General features: G+C 39.5%; 1 protein-coding gene across 6 annotated transcripts; it reads left to right on the top strand.

The window, feature by feature from the left end:
• Positions 1–2,487: 2,487 nt before the first annotated feature.
• Positions 2,488–14,912, top strand: LOC105712043 (serpin B13). 6 transcript variants are annotated; one of them, XM_012444979.2, is made up of 7 exons: positions 2,488–2,652; positions 3,537–3,593; positions 9,848–9,976; positions 10,368–10,485; positions 11,949–12,091; positions 12,628–12,783; positions 14,508–14,912. In XM_012444979.2, the coding sequence occupies exons 1-7, from the start codon at positions 2,488–2,490 to the stop codon at positions 14,910–14,912; spliced, it is 1,173 nt and encodes a 390-aa protein (XP_012300402.2). The 6 variants fall into 6 exon arrangements, with proteins under 6 accessions (XP_012300402.2, XP_021529194.1, XP_012300401.2 ...); XM_021673519.2 differs by having other exon boundaries at positions 3,537–3,603; positions 9,828–9,881; positions 10,366–10,485; XM_012444978.2 differs by having other exon boundaries at positions 3,537–3,603; positions 9,828–9,976.
• Positions 14,913–21,410: the final 6,498 nt, after the last annotated feature.

Here is a 21,410-nt window from a genome sequence, read left to right as displayed (position 1 = left end):
GTGGAAAGGGCTGGGCAATTGGACAGGGAGTCTAGAGGCCACAGAGAAAGAAATGAGAAGATACAAACTGTTAGGGATATTAAAACATAAAGCATTATTGCTGGCTTAGAGATTTTATGCCACTAAAAAACGCCTAACATTTCCATTTCATCCAGGGTTAACTAAGTGTTAATTCTTTCTAAACGTCACTCAATTTGCAAGATTCTCCATGCCTATTAAAAAGCAAATCAATTAAATATGGTTTTGAGTTTGCTTAAAGAGTAGAAATAAAAATATTTTGAAAAAAGCAAATTGTGTATATGGAGACTGTAACACACGTGACCCATGCCCTTCGAGCCTGCGTATCTGGGGAGCTGTTCCTTTAGGCAGAAGGAAGAGTTAAGATGCCCTTCTAGGAGCTGCTGCCCAGCGACGACGGCAAATCTCCACGCCCTTTACTGAAGTTTAAAGCTGAGACTAATCCAAGCAGTTTCTTTTAATGAACTGGTAGGGCCGGTAGAAACGCTCCAGGGTTGACAGGAAAAACAGGAATCTGGGGGTGTCATTTCCTATTGAGTTTTTTTGGGTAGTGTTGTTCTCCTGACATCAGTGAGGGTGTCGGGTGTTTATGAATTATTGGCATTAGGCACAACCCCTGGTACATAATAGACTTGATAAATGTTTATTGAATGAATTAAAATGAGATATTTTTATAATGGATGGATGGAATAGAGAACAAGAATAGGGGTGTGTGTGCAATAGAGAACAAAAATAGGGGTGTGCATGCATGCACACGTTCGCTTGTGTGCGGCTGCCTAGCCAAACTTTCCTTGTTCCTTTTTCTTGTTCTTCTCTAGCAAGATAGTCTTCTTTCATTTTTCTTCTTTGCATTTGGCACCCCTAAATAATGCGACTGCAAAAATAACTCTAGAGAATGACTTGTCAGGACACAGCTCTGTCCATCTGTGGTAAGTAAAGCATGCATTTAATGTATGTGTTCATCAGGCTATACACCCTTGGTTCCCAGCGTTGGCTGTGCATTGTAATCACCTGGGGTGATAAAAATTCTGATGCCTGGTTTCCACCCAAGAGATGCTGACTCAGTTGGTCTGGGGCGGGGCTTGGGCATAGACTTTTTTAAAGTTTCTGAGGAGATTTTAAGGTGCACACAAGGTGGAAAACCACTGCTGAAGCAGATTTGGAGAACTGCAAATTAAGGATCTCAGCTACCTAATTGACATATGCTTCCTAGTTCCTTGCCCAGCCAACTCTGTCTCTCCAAATCCTGAGGTAAGTTCTTATTCTGGCTCCAATTTAAGACCTCTGTATTTTGAGAACAATGATGTTTGTTGATTTGAAAGAATTACTTTTATTGCGCACAGACTTTCTGGGAATAATTTTATTTAATTCAGTTCCTACAGGGCCATGACAATGTATCTTCTTTGACATAAATTAATTCCTTTTGTTTCTGAGTTAACCTGTAAAGGATCCCTGCAGGGAAATCTGACGTTGAAGTGGAAGCTTTGACATCAGATGTGGGATGCCTTAGCAGGGATGAGCCCTTGAGAGCAAAAGGCCACAAAGCATATGGGCTTTAAAAAACTTTACTCTGCATTAAACTTATTCTTGTTTTAGGATTCCTCCTAAAGCCTTTACTAACTAGTTATAAAGTAGCTGGTAATGAAGCAAACGTAAAACCTGTTCTACCTATTTATTTTTGGCAGATATTAATTCCCCTTTAAAAATTATTTTTGTGAAGTAACAAAAGTAATGCAAGCTCGTATACAGGCCTAAAACAATACAGAAAAGTATAAGAAAAGGAAACCCTTTTACCTCCACCTAATAATTTATGATGAGACACGTGGTTGGCACTTCAGGAAAATTCAGCCCAGAGTCAAGTTTTTAATGCAGTTAGGGAAAGGGGTTTGAGAGATTTAATCAATCCTGTCACTTTCTGAGCTGAATTTTGAATCAATTGAGAAACAGCATCAGATAGGGATTCAAGTCTTGGCTTTATTATTGCTAAGGTTGGATGGGCGAGCACTGCTTGAACTTGAGGCCCATGGGGATTCTTGCACCTCCCCCCAGCGACTTATCATGGGCCCCACATCTAAACAAACTGGTGTTGTCTGGACAAGGGCTGGGTCTCTCTGGGGAAGCTTCCATGAAGAGGAGGCTGTGGGGTGGCAGAAGTAGGCAGGTTCAGACAGAGAACAAGAGAATAAAGTCATTAAAACATTAACTCTGCTCTCTGGGGAAATAAGAACTGAGTACCCACGGATGATGGCAGATTCCAGTGGACTGATTGACGTCTCCTGGCACGAGAAGGCCAAGAGAGGATGTGAAAAGCAGGCAGCAGCGACCTTTCACCAAGAGGGTGGAAATCCCTATATTCCGGATCAATGCAAGAAGAGGAATAGAAGCAGGAAGGGTCCCCGTGACACAGAGCAATTTGAATGTTCAGTTTTGATTGTTGTTCTTGCTGTTCTAGATCTCGCTAAAATCGTCATGGATTCATTCGGTGCCATCAGCACTCGACTTGGGTTTGATCTTTTCAAAGAGCTGAAGAAAACAAATGATGGCAACATCTTCTTTTCCCCTGTGAGCGTCTCAACTGCCATTGGCATGCTTCTCCCTGGGACCCGAGGAGCCACCGCTTCCCAGTTGCAGAAGGTTAGTGTGGTTTGAGGGGGTCTTTCTTGTTTTCTATGCACAAGTTTGTTTGGGGGTTGGTCAGCCCTCTTGCATTGTCTTAAAAATACGCTCATCTTGACCTGTGGACCAGGAAACGAGAACTATCAAGACAGGGAGCAATTTCAGGTCTATCAGGAAAGCCCTCTTCCCTTTCCAAACACCATCTCTCCACCTGCTCTCAGATGCTTGAAATTCCTTTGAGTAGGGACTGGTTGAGTGACCTTGTCCAAAGCCATTGCACTCATAATAAAGACAGAGCATGAAAAGTACTTATGGAAGATGTAACATAATCCCCACTAGAGTAAAAATGACACATCCAAGATGAATACAGGAACAGATAAACCAATACAAGCTCCTTAGAAAAAAATCAGAGGTATTAGTAGAGACGGAGTTTCACCATGTTGGCCAGGTTGGTCTCGAACTCCTGACTCAGGTGATCCACCTGCCTCAGCCTCCCAAAGTGCTGGGATTACAGGTGTGAGCTTAGCTGGGCGTGGTGGTGGGTGCCTATAATCCAAGCTATTGGGGAGGCTGAGGCAGGAGAATTGCTTGAATCTGGGGCGCAGAAGTTTCAGTGAGCTGAGATCACGCCACTTCACTCCAGCCTGCGAGAAAGAGGAAAATTCCATCTCAAAAAGAAAGAAAGAAAGAAAGAAAATCAGAGGTAAACATAGACCTTTTCATGATTTTTCAAGAGGAGAATGTCACCTGTATACCTATATGAATTTCACAATCATTCACTCTCCCCTGACTGAAATATATTCACCTGTATATATTTCACAAGTGTCCACTCTCCTCTGACTGATTCGGTGTGAGGTTTTCTCTTCTCTGAGCACCACAGTAATATTTTCTGTCTCTCCTAGGTGTTTCACTCTGAAAAAGACATGAAGACCTCAAGAATAAAGGCTGAAGAAAAAGAGGTGGGGAGACGTGTTTTACAAACTTCAGTAGAGTTGCATTTTTGATGTGGGCTCTTTGGGGAAAAGGACTGAGAAAGGCATGAAAGAAGTAACATTTCTTTATTGTTAAGCAATAATAATCACTATAGACAAATTATGTTGTAAGGATTATACAATAATAATAACTCCTTAGTATTAAGAAGAGACCTTAGGTGTAATGAACAATGCCACTGTGATAGAACTGGTAAAGGCTAATAGACTGAAAAATTCCCATAGCAGAGTGGGTGGGTTTTGGAGTTAAACAGATTTACGTTCAAGTCCTGGCTCAAGTCACTTAAGAGAGATGCTACTTTGGGCAGGTTATTTATCTTCTTTCAGCCTCTGTAAAGTGTCCAGTAGGGGCATCTGGTAACTCAGCTAGTGGTGGTGGTGGGTAGCAGTAGGTGATATTATTGCTAAACTCCACTCATATTTTTAGCCCCCTGCTGATGTCATATGTAGAAAGTTAGTACAGGCCCAATGACCTCCTCAGGTCTTTTCTAGCTCCAGTGTTCCAGTATTCCCCACCCAAAGGAGAATCTAGTCAAACGTGGGAAAGGAATAAGCCCATTAGGTCTTCAGGGCTAGCATCAGGAGATGTTAGCACTGTCAGGTGGGTACAGCTGCTCTGACAGTAGTCATAGTGCAATTACAGACCCTCATAAAACCATAGCTCAGATCACCCAGCAATATGAGCTTCTCATTTCATAACCCCAAAGGCTAGATTGTCTGGGTGGCTCAGTTGCATCTATGGAGAGTTAGGTTTCCTTTCATGTTTTGTACAACCAAATTGGGTCATATAGGCACTGCAATGTGCCCTCAGTTGAGGAGTGTGGTTGTTTTCAGAGCACATTCTTTCTCAGCCATTATAGCCCATATAGAACCTTTGTGCAAATCAGAAAAAGCTCATTCTTTTGGATAGCTGCCCTACTCCTGAGTGAAGGGCTAGATGACTGGGGTGGGAACTGAATTTCAGCTTTGTGTAAGGCACAACTTACACATACATGCTGTCTAGCAGCTTTGCCTATTCCCCAGGCTTTTTCTGGGAGCCACAGAGATGTGAAGAAAATAGAATTACTGACTGAAAGGATATTAGGACTGGAATACTTCTTAGAAGTCATCTACTCCAATCTCCTCATTTAATAATTTGTTTAGAGACTGACTTGACATGTACCCATTTGATTATTATATAAATTCAGGGTATTCTGAATCTTGCTTTTAAATAATGCTGATAAAATCTCAAGACCTATGCACAAAAGGTATAAAGAAATATGCAATAAACACTGTTTAACCCTTCTTTTCAGTGTAAGAAATATACCATTACCAAATTAACCGATGCCTCTTAGGCTGATGTATAATACCTTTGTTGAGCACACCCCCAACTTCTCCTGAGAGAGGAAGTCCCACTATTGTGGATTAGGTGTTCATTATTTCCACGTATTTATTATTTCATTACATATCATATCTTTTTGTCATTATTCTTTGCAACTTGATAATTTTTGGCATAGCATTGTGTTTGTAAGATTCACCTATTTTAAGTGGATACTTTTAGCCCTAGTTGATTCATTTTTATAGCTATTTCCTCATTTATTCTGTTAATGGGGCAGACCTGGCTTCCTTCCTTCCTTCCTTCCTTCCTTCCTTCCTTCCTTCCTTCCCTCCCTCCCTCCTTCCTCAAACAATGCAAAAATGGCCCTTTTAATACAAGCCTCTTAATTTGCCTGGGTGAGAGTTTATCTAGTCTTAAGTTATACAGTATGGTAGCTACTCATGTGGCTATTGAACACTTAAAATATATCTAGTTTAAATTGAGATGTGCTATAGATATAAAATGCATATTATAGGAGGATTGCTGGCAAGATGGCTGAATAGGAACAGCTCCGTTGTGCAGCTCCCAGCGAGAGTGATGCAGAAGGCAGGTGGTCTCCGTATTTCCAATGGAAGTACCTGTTTCATCCCATTGGGACTGGTTAGACAGTGGGTGTAGCCCAAGGAGGGTGAGCAGAAGCAAGGTGGGGCGTCACCTCACCTGGGAAGCACAAGGGGCTGGAGAACTCCCTCTCCTAGCCAAGGGAAGCCATTAGGGACTTTTCCTGGCACTCTGACATTCTGACCCAGATACTGCACTTTTCCCACTATTTTCACAACCCGCAGACCAGGAGATACCCTCTGGTGCATACAATATCAGTGCCCCGGCTTTCCAGCACAAAACTAGGTGGCTGTTTCAGCCACAGCAGTTTTTTTTCCCTCATACTCCAGTGGTGTCTGGAATGCCAGCAAGACAGAACCCCTCAAACCCCTGAAAAAGGGGGCTGAAGCCAGGTAGCCAAGTGATCTGGCTCGGTGGGACCCACACCCATGAATACCAACAAGTTAAGATCCACTGGCTTGAAATTCTTGCAACCAGCACTGCAGTCTGAGCTTGACCTGGGAAATTCAAGCTCAGTGAGGGAAGGGGCATCAACCATTGCTGAAGCTCAGGTAGGTGGTTTTAATCTCACTTGAGTTAACAAAGTTTCTGGGAAGTTTACACAGCAACTGGGCGGAGCTGGTTTTTTAAAAAGATCAACAAAATAGACCAGTAGCCAGACTAATAAGAAAGAAAAGAGAGAAGAATCAAATAGATGCAATATAAAATGATAAAGGGAACATCACCAGTGATCCCACAGAAATACAAACTACCATCAGAGAATCACCTCTATGCAAATAAACCAGAAAATCTAGAAGAAATGCATAAATTTCTGGACACTTAGAGCCTCCCAAGACTAAACCAGGAAGAAGTTGAATCCCTGAATAGACCAATAACAAGATCTGAAATTGCTGCAGCAATTAATAGCCTACCAACCAAAAAAAGTCCAGGACCAGATGGATTCATAGCTGAATTCTACCAGAAGTACAAAGAGGAGCTGGTCATTTCTTCTGAAACTATTCCAAGCAATAGAAAAAGAGGGAATAGAGGGAATCCTCCCTAACTCATTTTATGAGACCAACATCATCCTGATACCAAAACCTGGCAGAGACACAACTAAAAAAGAAAATTTCAGGCCAATATCCATGATGAACGTTGATGCGAAAATCCTCAATAAAATACTGGCAAACAGAATCCAACAGCACATCAAAACACTTATCCATTATGATCAAGTTGGCTTCATTCCTGGGATGCAAGGCTCTTTAACATACACAAATCAATAATTCATCACGTAAACAGAACCAAAGGCAAAAACCACATGACTATCTATAGAGAAGGCCTTCAACAGAATTCAACAGCCCTTTATGCTAAAAACTCTCAATAAACTAGGTATTGATGGAACGTATCTCAAAACAGTAAGAGCTGTTTATGACATACCCACAGCCATTATCATACTGAATGGGCAAAAACAGGAAGCATTCCCTTTGAAAACTGATACAAGACAAGGATGCCCTCTTTCACTACTCCTTTTCAACATAGCATTGGAAGTTCTGGCCAGGGCAACCAGGCAAGAAAAAGAAATAAAGCGTATTCAATTAGGAAAAGAGGAAATCAAATTGTCTCTATTTGCAGGCAAGAAGATTGTATATTTAGAAGACCCCATTGTCTCAGCTCAAAATCTCCTTAAGCTGATAAGCAACTTCAGCAAAGTCTCAGGATATAAAATCAATGTGCAAAAATCACAAGCATTCCTATATGCCAATAACAGACAAACAGAGAGTCAAATCATGAGTGAACTCCCATTCACAATTGCTACAAAGAGAATAAAATGCCTAGGAATACAACTAACAAGGGATGTGAAGGACCTCTTCAAGGAGAACTATAAACCACTGCTCAAGGAAATAAGAGAGGACACAAACAGATGGAGAAACATTCCATGCTCATGATTAGGAAGAATCAATATTGTGAAAATAGCCATACTGCCCAAAGTAATTTATAGATTCAATGCTATCCCATCAAGCTACCATTGAATTTCTTCACAGAATTGGAAAACAAACAAACAAACACCTTAAATTTCATATGGAACCAAAAAAGAGCCCACATACCCAAGACAATCCTTAAAAAAAAAAAAAAAGCTGGAGGCATCTGGAGGCATCATGCTACCTAACTTCAAACTATACTACAAGACTACAGTAGTCAAAAAAACATGGTACTGGTACTAAAGCAGAGATATAGACTAATGGAACAGAATAGAGGCCTCAGAAGTAATGTTACACATCTACAACCATCTTATCTTTGACAAACCTGACAAAAACAAACAATGGGGAAAGTATTCCTTATTTAACAAATGGTGTTGGGAAAACTGGTTTGCCATATGCAGAAAGCTGAAACTGGATCCCTTCTTTACACTTTATACAATAATTAATTCCAGATGGATTAAAGATTTAAACATAAGACCTAACACCATAAAAACCCTAGAAGAAAACCTAGGTAATCATTCAGGACATAGGCATGGCAAGGACTTCATGATTAAAACACCAAAAGCAATGGCAACAAAAGCCAAAATAGACAAATGGGATCTAATTAAACTAAAGAGCTTCTGCATGCAAAAGAAACTATCACTAGAGTGAACCAGCAACCAACAGAATGGAAAAAAATTTTTGCAAGCTACCATCTGACAAAGGGCTAATATCCAGAATCGACAAAGAACTTAAACAAATTTACAAGAAAAAAACAAACAACCCTATCAAAAAGTGGATGAAGGGTATGAACAGACACTTCTCAAAAGAAGACATTTATGCAGCCAACAAATATATGAAAAAAGGCTCATCATCACTGGTCATTAGAGAAATGCAAATCAAAACCACATTGGGCAACCATCTCACACCAGTTAGTATGGTGATCATTAAAAAATCAGGAGACAGATGATGGAGAGGATGTGGAGAAATAGGAACACTTCTACACTGTTGGTGAGTGTGCAAATTACTTTAACTATTGTAGAAGACAGTGTGGCAATTCCTTAAGGATCTAGAATGAGAAATATCATTTGACCCAGCAATCCCATTACTGGGTATATACCTAAAGGATTATAAATCATTCATTTATAAAGATACACGCACACGTATGTTTATTGCAGCACTTTTCACAATAGCAAAGACTTGGAACCAACCCAAATGCCCATCAATGATAGACTGGATAAAGAAAATGTGGCCATATACATCATGGAATACTATGCAGCCATAAAAAACGATGAGTTCATGTCCTTTGCAGGGACATGGATAAAGCTGGAAACCATCATTTTCAGCAACCTGACACAAGAACAGAAAACCAAACACCGCATGTTCTCACTTATAAGTGGGTGTTGAACAATGAGAACACATGGACATAGGGAAGGGAACATCACACACAAGGGCCTGTCGAGGGGTGGAGGGCTAGGGGAGGGGTAGCAGGGGGAGGGGGGATAGGGGAAGGATAGCATTAGGAGAAATAACTAATGTAGATGATAGGGTGATGGATGCCACAAACCACCATGGCACGTGTATACCTATGTAACAAACCTGCACATTCTGCACATGTGCCCCAGAACTTAAAGTATAATAATAAAAAATAAAATGCACATTGTATTTCAAGAACTTAGTATGAGAATACAAAATATTAATTTTAATATATTATTTTTTGATGAAATGTATATTTTATATATTAACATATAATTAATATTTATTGTATTTATATGTTGAAATAATGACATTCTAGATATGTTGGTAAGGTAACATAGAATATGAAACCTTCAATCAGAAAACTGATGGGTCCTACATAAAATATCCAGAAAAGTTTGTTTTTTTCCCCTGGTGACAAGGATAAATCTCACTTCAGCCCAACGTGTAGTGACTCAAACCATCAGGAGTCACTTTTCTTATTCACTATCTGGAAAAAATTTCCAAACTTCAGTAGATAAGAATTGCTTGGGGAAATTATTTACTTTCTTTAAGTGCTTAGAATCTTGTGGGGAGCTAAAAACAAGCTTATTGAACATTTAGTGAGCACTTCTGTTTGAGACCAAACAAACCACAACTTGGGTTATAAAAGCAAGATTTGTGGTGTTGGGCTTGCAGAGAAGGCTTTTCCCTGGAACTGAGATTGGTCATAACTTACATTATCCTATGACTTGGGTAAAAGCCACCTGATATCCAGGGGCCACACCAAACACAGGGACCACCCTTGAGGCTGACAAACTCAGGGTGAGACCCAGCAGCCGCATCCTCATAGGGGAGAACCTAGACTTGCTTTTGCCAAGATAACCTGTTGAGTTTTTGTCTTAATTTTCGAGATTGAGAAGACAGAAGCAATACATCAACAATTCCAAAAGTTTTTGACTGAAATAAGGAAACTCACTAATGATTATGAACTGAACATAACCAACAGGCTGTTTGGAGAACAAACATACCTCTTCCTTCAAGTAAGTTTTGCTGTGCTTACCACATTTGCGAGTTACGTATTCTGGAACGGCCAAATGGCACAGTCCCACCTGGGTCCTGAAGTCATGCTGCCTAAGTTGTCTGCTTGGCTCTGGCCACATCACTGCAGTGCTCTTCCATCCTGACCTACAGACATTCAGAACTGTAGGGAGCTGCTTCTTAGTCCTGGCAATCTGAACCTGGTTTTTGCCTCGTCCCCAGATAAGCTGCATAAAAACGTGCGTGCAGGCACTCAACGTGATGTGCCCAGGGCCTTAAAATTTTCTTGCCATATTAGTCATCCTAATGTATACATAAATTTATTTTGTGATGTTGGCAATTGATAAATTGACTTTTTAACCTCTTTTTATTCTTTCTTTGTTTCTCCTGAAGAAATACTTAGATTATGTTGAAAAATATTACCATGCATCTCTGGAACCTGTTGATTTTGTAAACGCAGCAGATGAAAGTCGAAAGAAGATTAATTCCTGGGTAGAAAGCCAAACAAATGGTAGAGTATGGGTCGGTCATTCATTGCACAAACAAACAAACGAACAGCACTTCTTGACAACCTGCTGTGAATGAAGCCCTGGGCTTGACACTGCGTGGGGTGCCATGCAGTCAACAAGCTTTGGGAAGGGACCTGAGATAGGTTTTGCAGGGTTGGAAGGGCAAGCCTGGGCCTAGGAGGTGGGGAGGGCACTGCAGATTTGGAGCAATTTCAGAAAGTGTGGAGAGGCCAAGGGGAGACAGTGGGGGCACCACATGAAGCCAACTGCATGCAAATGCTTGCTGGAGAATTGTTTACACATAGCCATGGATCATAATACCTGGGGGGGGGGGGGGTCCTGAAAATGGGATGACGTCTGCCTTGGGTTTACATTCTCTCCTTTATATCGGAGCCTTTCTTTCTGAGTTTTTCTCTTTCTGTGTTAAGTGAGAAACACGCAGCTCTCCCATCAAGACTTGTCTTTCCCACCCACAGCTGGGGCCACCTGGGCTTCATCTTCACTTAAGCATTGTGCAGGGATGATGACAACCTACAGCCCTCCCTGCAGCAGAGGATTTGACAAGTTTCTTACTCCATTATTCCTTTTTTATCCCATCGTATGAGAAATCCACAGAGAAATGTTGATGTGGAAATTCACCTTGGGGAGCAATAGCTGATACCTTACTGTTAGAGTTTCAGATTCCATTTTTATAACAATTATCAGAGAGACCTACGTTATTCAGAATGTATTTTTCCCCCCTCATGCTTGGTCTGAAGAAAGGAAATAAAAGAAGTAGAAAAAATAGGATCTTTCAAAAATTTGGTTGAACAGTATTTTTTTAGAATTTACTGTGAGATAGGCTGAACTCAGAGACGAAAATATCAACTCCTTGTCCCATATAGTAAGTATCCCTCAGTCTTAGGTGGTAACTATATTGAATGATAAGCATAATAATAGCGAATACAGAGTACTTACTTTGTGAGAGATGGTGTTCTAAATGCTTTACGTGTGTTAAATCATTTGCTCCTTTTAACAACCCTATGATTGAGGCAGATTTTTAATATATATATATTTTATTGCCCTTTAGGTTCTGGGGTACCTGTGCAGAACATGCAGGATTGTTTATGAGGCAGATTTTATTCCTATTTTACAGATGTGGAAACCGAGGCACAGACAGTCTAAAGAACTCGCTCAAGAGTCCTTAGCTGATAAGAGGCAAAACTGGATGCTAACAGAGGCATCTGACCCCAGAGTCCGGACTCTTAACCATGAACCTTAATTTATTCAGTGGTATAAATAGGCAATGGGCAAAATGAGAACCTCCCTGCTGATTCTGCCGGGGAACCCTTTGTCAGCAAGGCCCTCAGGTGCTGACCTGACTGGGTTTTTAATGATCAGTCAAGTCCATCTGCGTCATATCTGTCATACATATTCCTTGTCCTTTGGAAGATGCGCCAACATTTTTCTGTTTCTTCATTTGCAGAAAAAATCAAGGACTTGCTCCCAGATGGCTCTATTAGTAGCTCTACCAAGCTGGTGCTGGTGAACACAGTTTATTTTAAAGGGCAATGGGACAGGGAGTTTAAGAAAGAAAATACCAAGGAAGAGAAATTTTGGATGAATAAGGTATGGTCTTTAATTTATTTTTGTGATGTCCTTACACGTGGGATATAACATCTAAAGTCATGGCCTGGTGCGGTGGCTCACACCTGTAATCCCAGGACTTTGGGAGGCTGAGGTGGGCGGATCACCAGGTCAAGAGATTGAGACCACCCTGGCCAACATGATGAAACCATGTCTCCACTAAAAATACAACATTAGCTGGGCGTGGTGGTGTGTGCCTGTAGTCCCAGCTACTTGGGAGGCTGAGGCAGGAGAATTGCTTGAACCTGGGAGGTGGAGGTTGCAGTGAGATGAGATCATGCCACTGCACTCCAGCCTGGTGACAGAGCAAGACTCCTTCTTAAAAAAAAAAAAAAAAAAAAAAAATCTAAAGTCATGTTTGAGCAAATGCACACTGGTAGGTAGCAAATGCTCATTCTGAGACTCTGATATTCGGCTTTATTTAGATTGAGCTAATTATTTTGATGAGCTAACTTGGTTGCCTTAATGCCTTTGGTCTTATGTACTTTAATATTGTGTGCTCTGTTAATTTGTTGCAGAACACAAGTAAATCTGTGCAGATGATGACACAGAGCCATTCCTTTAGCTTTGCTTTCTTGGAGGACTTGCAGGCCAAAATTCTAGGGATTCCATATAAAAACAATGATTTAAGCATGTTTGTGCTTCTGCCCAATGACATCGATGGTCTGGAAAAGGTAAACGCTTGCCTCTCCTTATTGTTGCTTTCATCTCCTGAGGCTTTGTGTCCCAGGACTTCTGAACAGGAGCTGGTGGCCAGCAGTGTCAAATAGAAAGTGTTTCTCACTGTGCAGCAGCCGCAGATGGATGTCAACAGGGGAGCATTAAATAGTACAGGTCAGATTTCTTGAGAACAACCAAATCCTAGAATTTTTGGGATGAACTAAAATAAAAATTTAAGATAAAATGGGAGTCCTAAAGATCATCTACCATTCTGAGAAATGGTTGATATCTACGGACCCCTTTCCTGAAAAATGAAATCACATATGCATATATACAACCAATTCTGCACACTGTTCAGTAGGCTCTTGGAGCTTTCGAATTTCTTTCTTACATCCTTACACCATTGATTTAGTGTCACCCATTTTGTAGTTAAAAATCAGGAGAGCTTTGTTTCAAGTCCCTGTTTCTTTAGTGGCTTTCTGACCCTTGAAGCTTCTTAACTTCCTTGAACTTCAATACTTCCCCATCTCTAAAGAGGAGTCCATGGTGCTTAATGTGTAGCACTGTTGTAATGGTTAGAGAAATGTAGCCTTGGAGGAGTCTAGGACATAGAAAGCACTCAACAACGATAGTTGCTATCTTCTTATAATACCAGATGCTGTGCTGCCTCTGTAAAATACTGCTAGTAGCATTTTAAGTTGACGATATTTTGGGACAGCAAAATGCCAATATGTCTGAGAGCTTTAAGAGTATTTATATTCTGATTCAAAACTCCAGTTGTGAGAATTACCCTAAAGAAATAATGTAGAAGAAAAAATTGCCTTTCTGAGTCAAATCAGTTATTTTAGTGTTAGACACACTGGAATGCCTAGTTTGAAATTCATAGTGATTATTATTTTTGTATCCTTAGTAACTATCAAAACTATCATAATACCTGATGTAGACTAAATGTTTGTAAAGTGAATTAATAGCTAAATATTGGGAAGAATTTATCAATGTAATGAGAATATTATCTAGCAGTTTGAAGATAGTAGAGATATGCAATAGTGTGAAAAATTTTACTTCATTTTTACTTCGTTTTATTTGAATGTTCAAATAAAGTGAACGTTCATTGTGATTGCAACTATGCAAATATATATGCATTCAAAGACTAGGGAAGTCTGTAAAAATTTATTTAATGCTATTGGATTTCCACACATACACAGATAATTTAAATAGAGAAATATAAGACAACTGGGGTCTGTTCGGGGGGAATAGGGGAGGGACAGTAGGGGGTAGGGAGGTTGGGGAGGGATAACATGGGGAGAAATGCCAGATATAGGTGATGTGGGGATGAAAGCAGCAAACCACATCGCCATGTATGTACCTATGCAACAATCCTGCATGTTCTGCGCCTGTACCCCAGAACCTAAAGTGCAATAAAATATATATATTTTAAAAGAAAGAAAGAAAGAAACAATGCTCAGCAACAGGGTGTTGGTTAAGTAAGTTTTTATACCAACATATAGCTTACTATTTTGTACCAATGAAAATAAAATTATAGAATATTTAATGATGTAAAAAAAGAGAAATATAAGAAAACCACCTGCTGTATAAAGAAAACAATCTAGTAAATTGAAATTTCCACTTTTAACTATTACTAAAGTTAATAACTTCTGCCTGATACAAATCAGTGTTACACTGTTTTAGATTTTTATCGTTAATCATACCATTCTACCATTCTGTTTTCTGAAAATAGATAATAGATAAAATAAGTCCTGAGAAATTGGTGGAGTGGACTAGTCCAGGGCATTTGGAAGAAAGAAGGGTGAATTTGCACTTGCCCCGGTTTGAGGTGGAGGACAGTTATGATCTTGAGGCAGTCCTGGTCGCCATGGGAATGGGTGACACCTTCAGTGAGCGCAAAGCTGACTACTCGGGAATGTCCTCACACTCCGGGTTGTATGCCCAGAAGTTCCTGCACAGTTCCTTCGTGGCGGTCACTGAGGAAGGCACCGAGGCTGCAGCTGCCACCGGCCTAGGCTTTACTGTCACATCAGCCCCTGGTCATGAAAATGTTCACTGCAATCATCCCTTCCTGTTCTTCATCAGGCACAATGAATCCAACAGCATCCTCTTCTTTGGCAGATTTTCTTCTCCTTAAGATGATTGTTGTCATGGCATTGCTGCTTTTAGAAAAAGTGTTATTCATATGATTACGAAAATCATCCATTCTTTTTTTTTATTTTTAAATTTTTTTTAGACAGAGTCTTGCTCTGTCGCCAGGCTGGAGGACAGTGGGTGATCTCGGCTCACTGTAACCTCTCTGTTTCAAGTCACCTCACTGACTCCCTGTTTCAAGCGATTCTCCTGCCTCGGTCTCCCAAGTAGCTGGGATTATAGGCACTCACCAGCACGCCCAGCTAATTTTTGTGTTTTTTTTCAGTAGAGACAGGATTTCACCATGTTGGCCAGGATGGTCTTGATCTCCTGACCTCATGATCAGCCTGCCTCGGCCTCCCAAAGTAGTAGGATTCCATTCTTTTAAATGTTGTCTTGCTTGCATTCCCAGTCTTGGCCATCAAATCAATGATTTAATGACTCCAATAGTGTGTGTGTTTATAACCGTCCTTGAAAGTGAAATATCCTTTCCTTTGTGCCATGTATAAAGTGAGTCAAACCAAACCTCATTGATAATCCCCCTTGGTTTCTTTTGAAAGTAAATCAGTATTTTGTAGTTTTGTGCACTAAAGGAGAGAAATAGCCTCTCTAGTAAAGAGTATGAACTAGTAATTTTGGGGGTCTTTTTGATTCTAATATTTTGGCATGTTATAATTCACAAGTAAAATAAAACGATAATTTACTCACCTCATGTTACTGTTCCCCAACAGATATTGTGGCAAATTGCACATAGGAAAGAGAATTTGGGAATACAGTAGCAAAACATAAAACTCAAATGCCAGAACAAAATAAAGCAATATACCAGATGGAGAGGATGCTGGCATTTTCGTCTTCCATTCTAACATTGCCCACTGTTAGGTGCATGAGCATTTTGATATTGTGTAATAAATGTGGTATCTGAGAAGATAAATGATGTAGTTGATCAGTATTTCTCCTCTATCACCCTTTTAGACTTTATAAGGTAAGTATTTGGAATAACTTTTGGAAGGGTTTCCTTTCTTTTTCCCATTGATATTTTTCTGGTTACTTTTTGAGCAACGTATGAGTATTACCAAATGATATTTTCTGAAAATGCTTTTTGAAAAGCTCTGAATATATTGCTGCTCTTAATAGATTCAGTCTGCTGTTTTGTAGGCTTGTTTCACTTTTCCCACCCAGTTTTTAACAAGATCACATAATTGGCTTATTTTTTAACAGCTTGGTCAAACTACAATTTACATGCCATAAAATGTACACACTGTAAGTTTATAATTCATATAGACTTTTGGTAAATTTCTAGAGTTATGAATCACCACAATCCAGTTTTAGAATATTTCCATGACCCTAAAAAGTTTCCTCATGCTTATTAATATTCTTAATCCTAGGTACTACTGAGTTGTTTTCTGTCTTTATGAGTTTTTCTTTTCTACATCTTATATAAATGGAATCATACTACATGCAGTATTTTGTGTCTGGCGTCATGCACTTAGCATGATGTTCTTGAGGTTCATCTGTTGTACTATGTATTGATACTTAATTTTTTTCATTGCCGAATAGTATTCCATTGCATGGAAAAGACCTATTTTATTTATAGATTCACTACTTGTTGGATGTTTGGATTTTTCTCACTTCTTGGCTGTTAGGAATAATGTTGCTCTGAACATATAAATAAAGATCTTTGTGTTCACATATGTCTTCATTTCTGTTGGGTAGATTTCTGGGAGAGAAATTGCTGGGCCATATGACAAGTAAATACTTAGTTTTGTAAGAAACTGTCAAACTGTTTTCCACTGTGGCTGTATTATTTCACATTACCACCAGCAGTGTTTAAAACTAGTGTCCACTTTGGGAGGCCGAGGCGGGTGGATCACGAGGTCAAGAGATCGAGACCATCCTGGTCAACATGGTGAAACCCCGTCTCTACTAATACAAAAAATTAGCTGGGCATGGCGGCGCGTGCCTGTAATCCCAGTTACTCAGGAGGCTGAGGCAGGAGAATTGCCTGAACCCGGGAGGCGGAGGTTGCGGTGAGCCGAGATCGCGCCATTGCACTCCAGCCTGGGTAACGAGCGAAACTCCGTCTCAAAAAAAAAAAAAAAAAAAAAAAAAAAACTAGTGTCTTCAAATTCTCACCAACATCCAGTATCGTGTCTTTATAGCCACTTTTGTAGGTACAAAGTGGTATCTCATTGTGGTTATAATTTGCATTTCCCTTACATTTAATTAGGTTGAGCAGTTTTTAAATGTCTTTATTTGCCATTTGTTTGACTCTGTTTGGAGAAATGTATACAAATCATTTGTTCATTTTATTTGGTTATCAGTTTGTTTGATTTTTTTATATCTCCATCTCTTCTTTGAAAGGGCTAAAGGTGGCAAAATGTTTAAATTTACCTTTTTTAAGAGAACATGTGAACATTATTTTCTACTTGGTATCATTCAATTTTTTAACCTAAAATGATTGTGAGTTATCACTGTGGATGTTCAGAAAATGAAATTCTTCAGAGTTTCCTTCCATTGAGGATAGTACAAATTCTATTCTATGGCTCTAAGAAAATACCCCAAAAAGTTCCCAAACCATTTTCAATAATAAAACTAACTTGAAGTCATCAGTTCTCATTTTTCATGTTCTAACTGAGTACTCTTGTTAAAATCTCAGGGCAATAGAGGGAGACTGGAAGGTAGGAGAAGATTATTCTTTCTTTCTTTCTTCTTTTTGAGACAGGGTCTTGCTCTGTTAGGCTGGATGGAGTGCAGTGGCATGATCTTAGCTCACTGTGGTCTTGACCTCCTAGGCTTAAGTGATCCTCCTGCCTCAGCCTCTTGAGAAGCTGGGTCTATAAGTGTGTGTCACCATGCCTGGTTAATTTTTGTATTTTTTGTATAGACGAGGTCTCACTATTTCACCCAGGCTGCTCTCAAAGTTCTGGGCTCCAGTGATCTGCCCACCTCGGCCTCCCAAAGTGCTGGGATTACAGGCATGAGCCACTGTGCCCAGCCACAGTCTATTTGTTTTCTTCCTGCTCTTGTCTTTATCTCTAACCTCACTCCAGCAAGGGTTCTTCTCTCCAGGAAGTGTAGGTAGTTCTAATCTCTAGCTTGGTTTTAGTCCCTCTAACCTTATCATGATCTTTTAGATACATCAGCATTAACTATGCAGTGCCCTCTCCAAAATCTGAGTTTCAGATCTATAGAGATCCTCTACCAAATATCTAGGCTCTGATATTCCCAACATTACACTTTGTTCCCTCACCGTTAGGGTGGTCATTCTTGTCTACAGTTACTTGTTGTGTTGCCTCAGTGTTCCCTAACACCTGTTTAATGAATTCCTCATGCTATATTCATTCTGCTGCAATACCTGGTGTGAGTCCTTTTTTCCTGCCGAATCCTTAATGAATGCACATATATTATTTATAATATTTTAGCATAATGAAAATTGCTCTTCTCAGTTCTGTGTGACATTGCACAACATCAGCTTCTTGAATATTATTTTTGGAATATTTTTATATTCTATTTATTTAAAACATTTTCTTATGCCTGGCAACAATTAGAAATTACTTTTAGCTACAAATATTTCAGGCAAGCAGAAACAATGCAGCCATAAAAAAAGATGAGCTAATGTCCTTTGCAGGGACATGGATGAAACTGGAAACCATCATTCTCAGCAAACTGACCCAAGAACAGAAAACCAAACATTGCATATTCTTACTCATAAGTGAGTGTTGAACAATGAGAACACATGGACACAGGGAGGGGAAAATCACACACTGGGGCCTGGAGGGTGGGGGCTATAGGAGGAATAGCAGTGGGTGGGGGGATTGGAGAGGGATAGGATTAGGAGAAGTACCTTATGTAGATGACGGGGTGATGGATGCAGCAAACCACTATCATGGCACATATATACCTATGTAACAAACTTGTACAGTCTGTACATGTACCCCAGAACTTAAAGTATAATAAATAAATGAGTATGAAAATATATAACTAGCAGATCTTACAAATAATTACATTTTGAATATTTGCTTCAATTTATCTTTTCAAAGACAGGAAATGTTACATATACAGCTAAACTCAATCCTGTACTTTTTCTATTCCTTAGGTTAATTACTAAGGTTAATTACTGTTCTAAAGGTAGTGTTTGTAACAGCAGTCATGCTTCATACTTCCGAGTATGAAGGTTTATTTGTCCATTCTATGAGGAAATGAAGGTCCATTCTGTGAGGAAATGTAAGGAAAAGTTACCACCCTTCTGAGGCAGGAGGCCAGACATGACTCAGCAGGCAAGACTTAACTTGGGTGGTGGGGCTCAGACACCAGATTGAGGACTAGCTAAAACAGGGGAGTGTTGGAAGTACCTCTCCATAAGACGTGCCCATCAGTGTGCCATGTCAGTTTATCCTTGCTGTGACTACACACAGAAGTTATCACCCTTTCCATAGCAATGACCTGACAACCCAGAAGTTACCACCCTTTTTCTAGAAACTTCTGCATAATCCACCTGTTAATCTGCATATAACTAAAAGTGGGTATAAAATGACTACAGAACCTCCTCTGAGCTGCTACTCTGGGTACACTGCCGGTGGGGTAGCCCTGCTCCACAAGAAGCAGTACGTCTGCTGCTGCTGTACACTGCCACTTCAAGAAAATTTGCTGACACTACTGGTTCATCCTTGAATTCCTTCCTGAGTGAAGCCAAGAACCCTCCCAGGCTAAGTCCTAATTTTGCTGCTTGCCTGCCCTGCATTACTTCTACTATGTATCTACATGTACCTATAGAAAATATATAATTTTGTGTTTTTAAATTTTATATGTATCTTTTCTTCTGCATTTTGCCTAAGTCATTTGAATCTTTGTTTTATATTTTACCACATTGACAAATGGAAATTTAGTTTAATTGTTGTATGGCATTTCCTCATAGAATGGACAAATAAACCCACAAGTACCTTAATGTGTTTCTTGTAGTGTGATGTAAAATAGGTCTATCCTTTGAATCATGAAAAGTTAACTGAAGAATGAATTGCATATCATGGTTAATTCCATCACTTTGTTGATCATTTTTATTATTAAGCTTTTAGTTGCTTGTGGGCTAAACATTTGTAATTTACTAAAACCTGTTTGCAAGGTGAGTCCTGAGAGCCTTCTCCAGGTCTATTACTAGCACCATCACTAAATACCACAGCAGCATCATTTATGATTTCCAGCACCTAGAGTTTAGTCTCACACAGCATTATTCACTAAAAGTAATGAGAATTTTTTTGGAAGATAGGTTTTCCATGTATAGGGCAGGAAAAATTTAGAAGGGATTTGTAATCTGATGTTGTTGTAAGAAAAATAGGTGATGCTAAAAGGATAAAGGAGCCAGGTTAGTAGCCTCTCATGGCCAAGTTGTGACAATTTGGGCATGCTTAATTTTGGCAAAATATCTACAGTTAATGGAAACTGGTTGCATCTTTAGAGATTGCATATTTATTATTGGTGTGAATGTAGACTAGTGCAGTCATTGTGGAAAACAGTATGAAGGTTCCCTAAATAAAAAATAGTACTACCACGAGATCCAGCTATCCCTTACAGGGTAAATATCCAAAGGAAATGAAATTTCCACCTTGTAAAGATATCTGCACTTCCATGTTCTTTGTAGCATTATTCACAATAGCCAAGATATGGGCACAACTGAAGTGTTCATCTATGGATGAGTAGATAAAGATATAATGATATCTCTCTCTCTCTCTCTCTCTCTCTCTCTCTCTCTGAAAGATCTTCTTTTGTTTGGCTGCCATTAATAAGGAAGGAGTTCCTGCCATTTGCCACAACATGCAGCAAGGATGGGCTTGAGGACATTATGCTAAGTGAAATGTCATACACAAAAAGAAAAGCACTATATGATCTCATTTGCATGTGTAATAAAAAAAGTCAGATACATAGAGAAAGAGAATAAAATGGTAGTTATCAGGGATTGGGGGGATGCAGGGAGAGGGTGAGAAAATGGAGAGACATAGTCAAAGTTTCCAAAGTTGAAGATAGGTAGGATGAATAAGTCTAGAGCTCTAACATACAAGACAAGGATGATGGTTAATAATAATGTATTATATATAAGATTTTTGAGAAAAATAGTAGATTTTAGGTGCTCTTGCCACACATACAAAAAGAGTAACTATGTGAGATGATGGATATATGCTAATTTACTTGACTGGAGCAACCATTTCACTATATACATGTATATCAAAACATCAGGTTGTATACAGATATATACAATAAAAAAGTTAAAAAAATTGTATGTTTAAAATGATACTCAAAAGAAGACATTTAAACAAAAAGGAGTTAAAATAAAAAAGCATGAAAACAAGGTGTTTTAAGGGAATTTAGAAAGTGGGGAAGTATTCATTTTCATGGGCATTTTGTTGAGTGACATTTTCTCTGATGCTCAAGAACTGGAGAACGAGGCTCAAAGCTGGAACAAAGAGGCTTTATGTACCCTACATTCATAAAACCCCTGAGTAATTGAGAC

The sequence above is a fragment of the Aotus nancymaae genome, unplaced genomic scaffold, assembly GCF_030222135.1.
Source record: "Aotus nancymaae isolate 86718 unplaced genomic scaffold, 86718_ANA_hifiasm-v0.15.2.pri h1tg000020l, whole genome shotgun sequence".
Classification (NCBI taxonomy): Eukaryota; Metazoa; Chordata; class Mammalia; order Primates; family Aotidae; genus Aotus; species Aotus nancymaae.
This window is presented reverse-complemented; position numbering and strand designations above follow the sequence as displayed.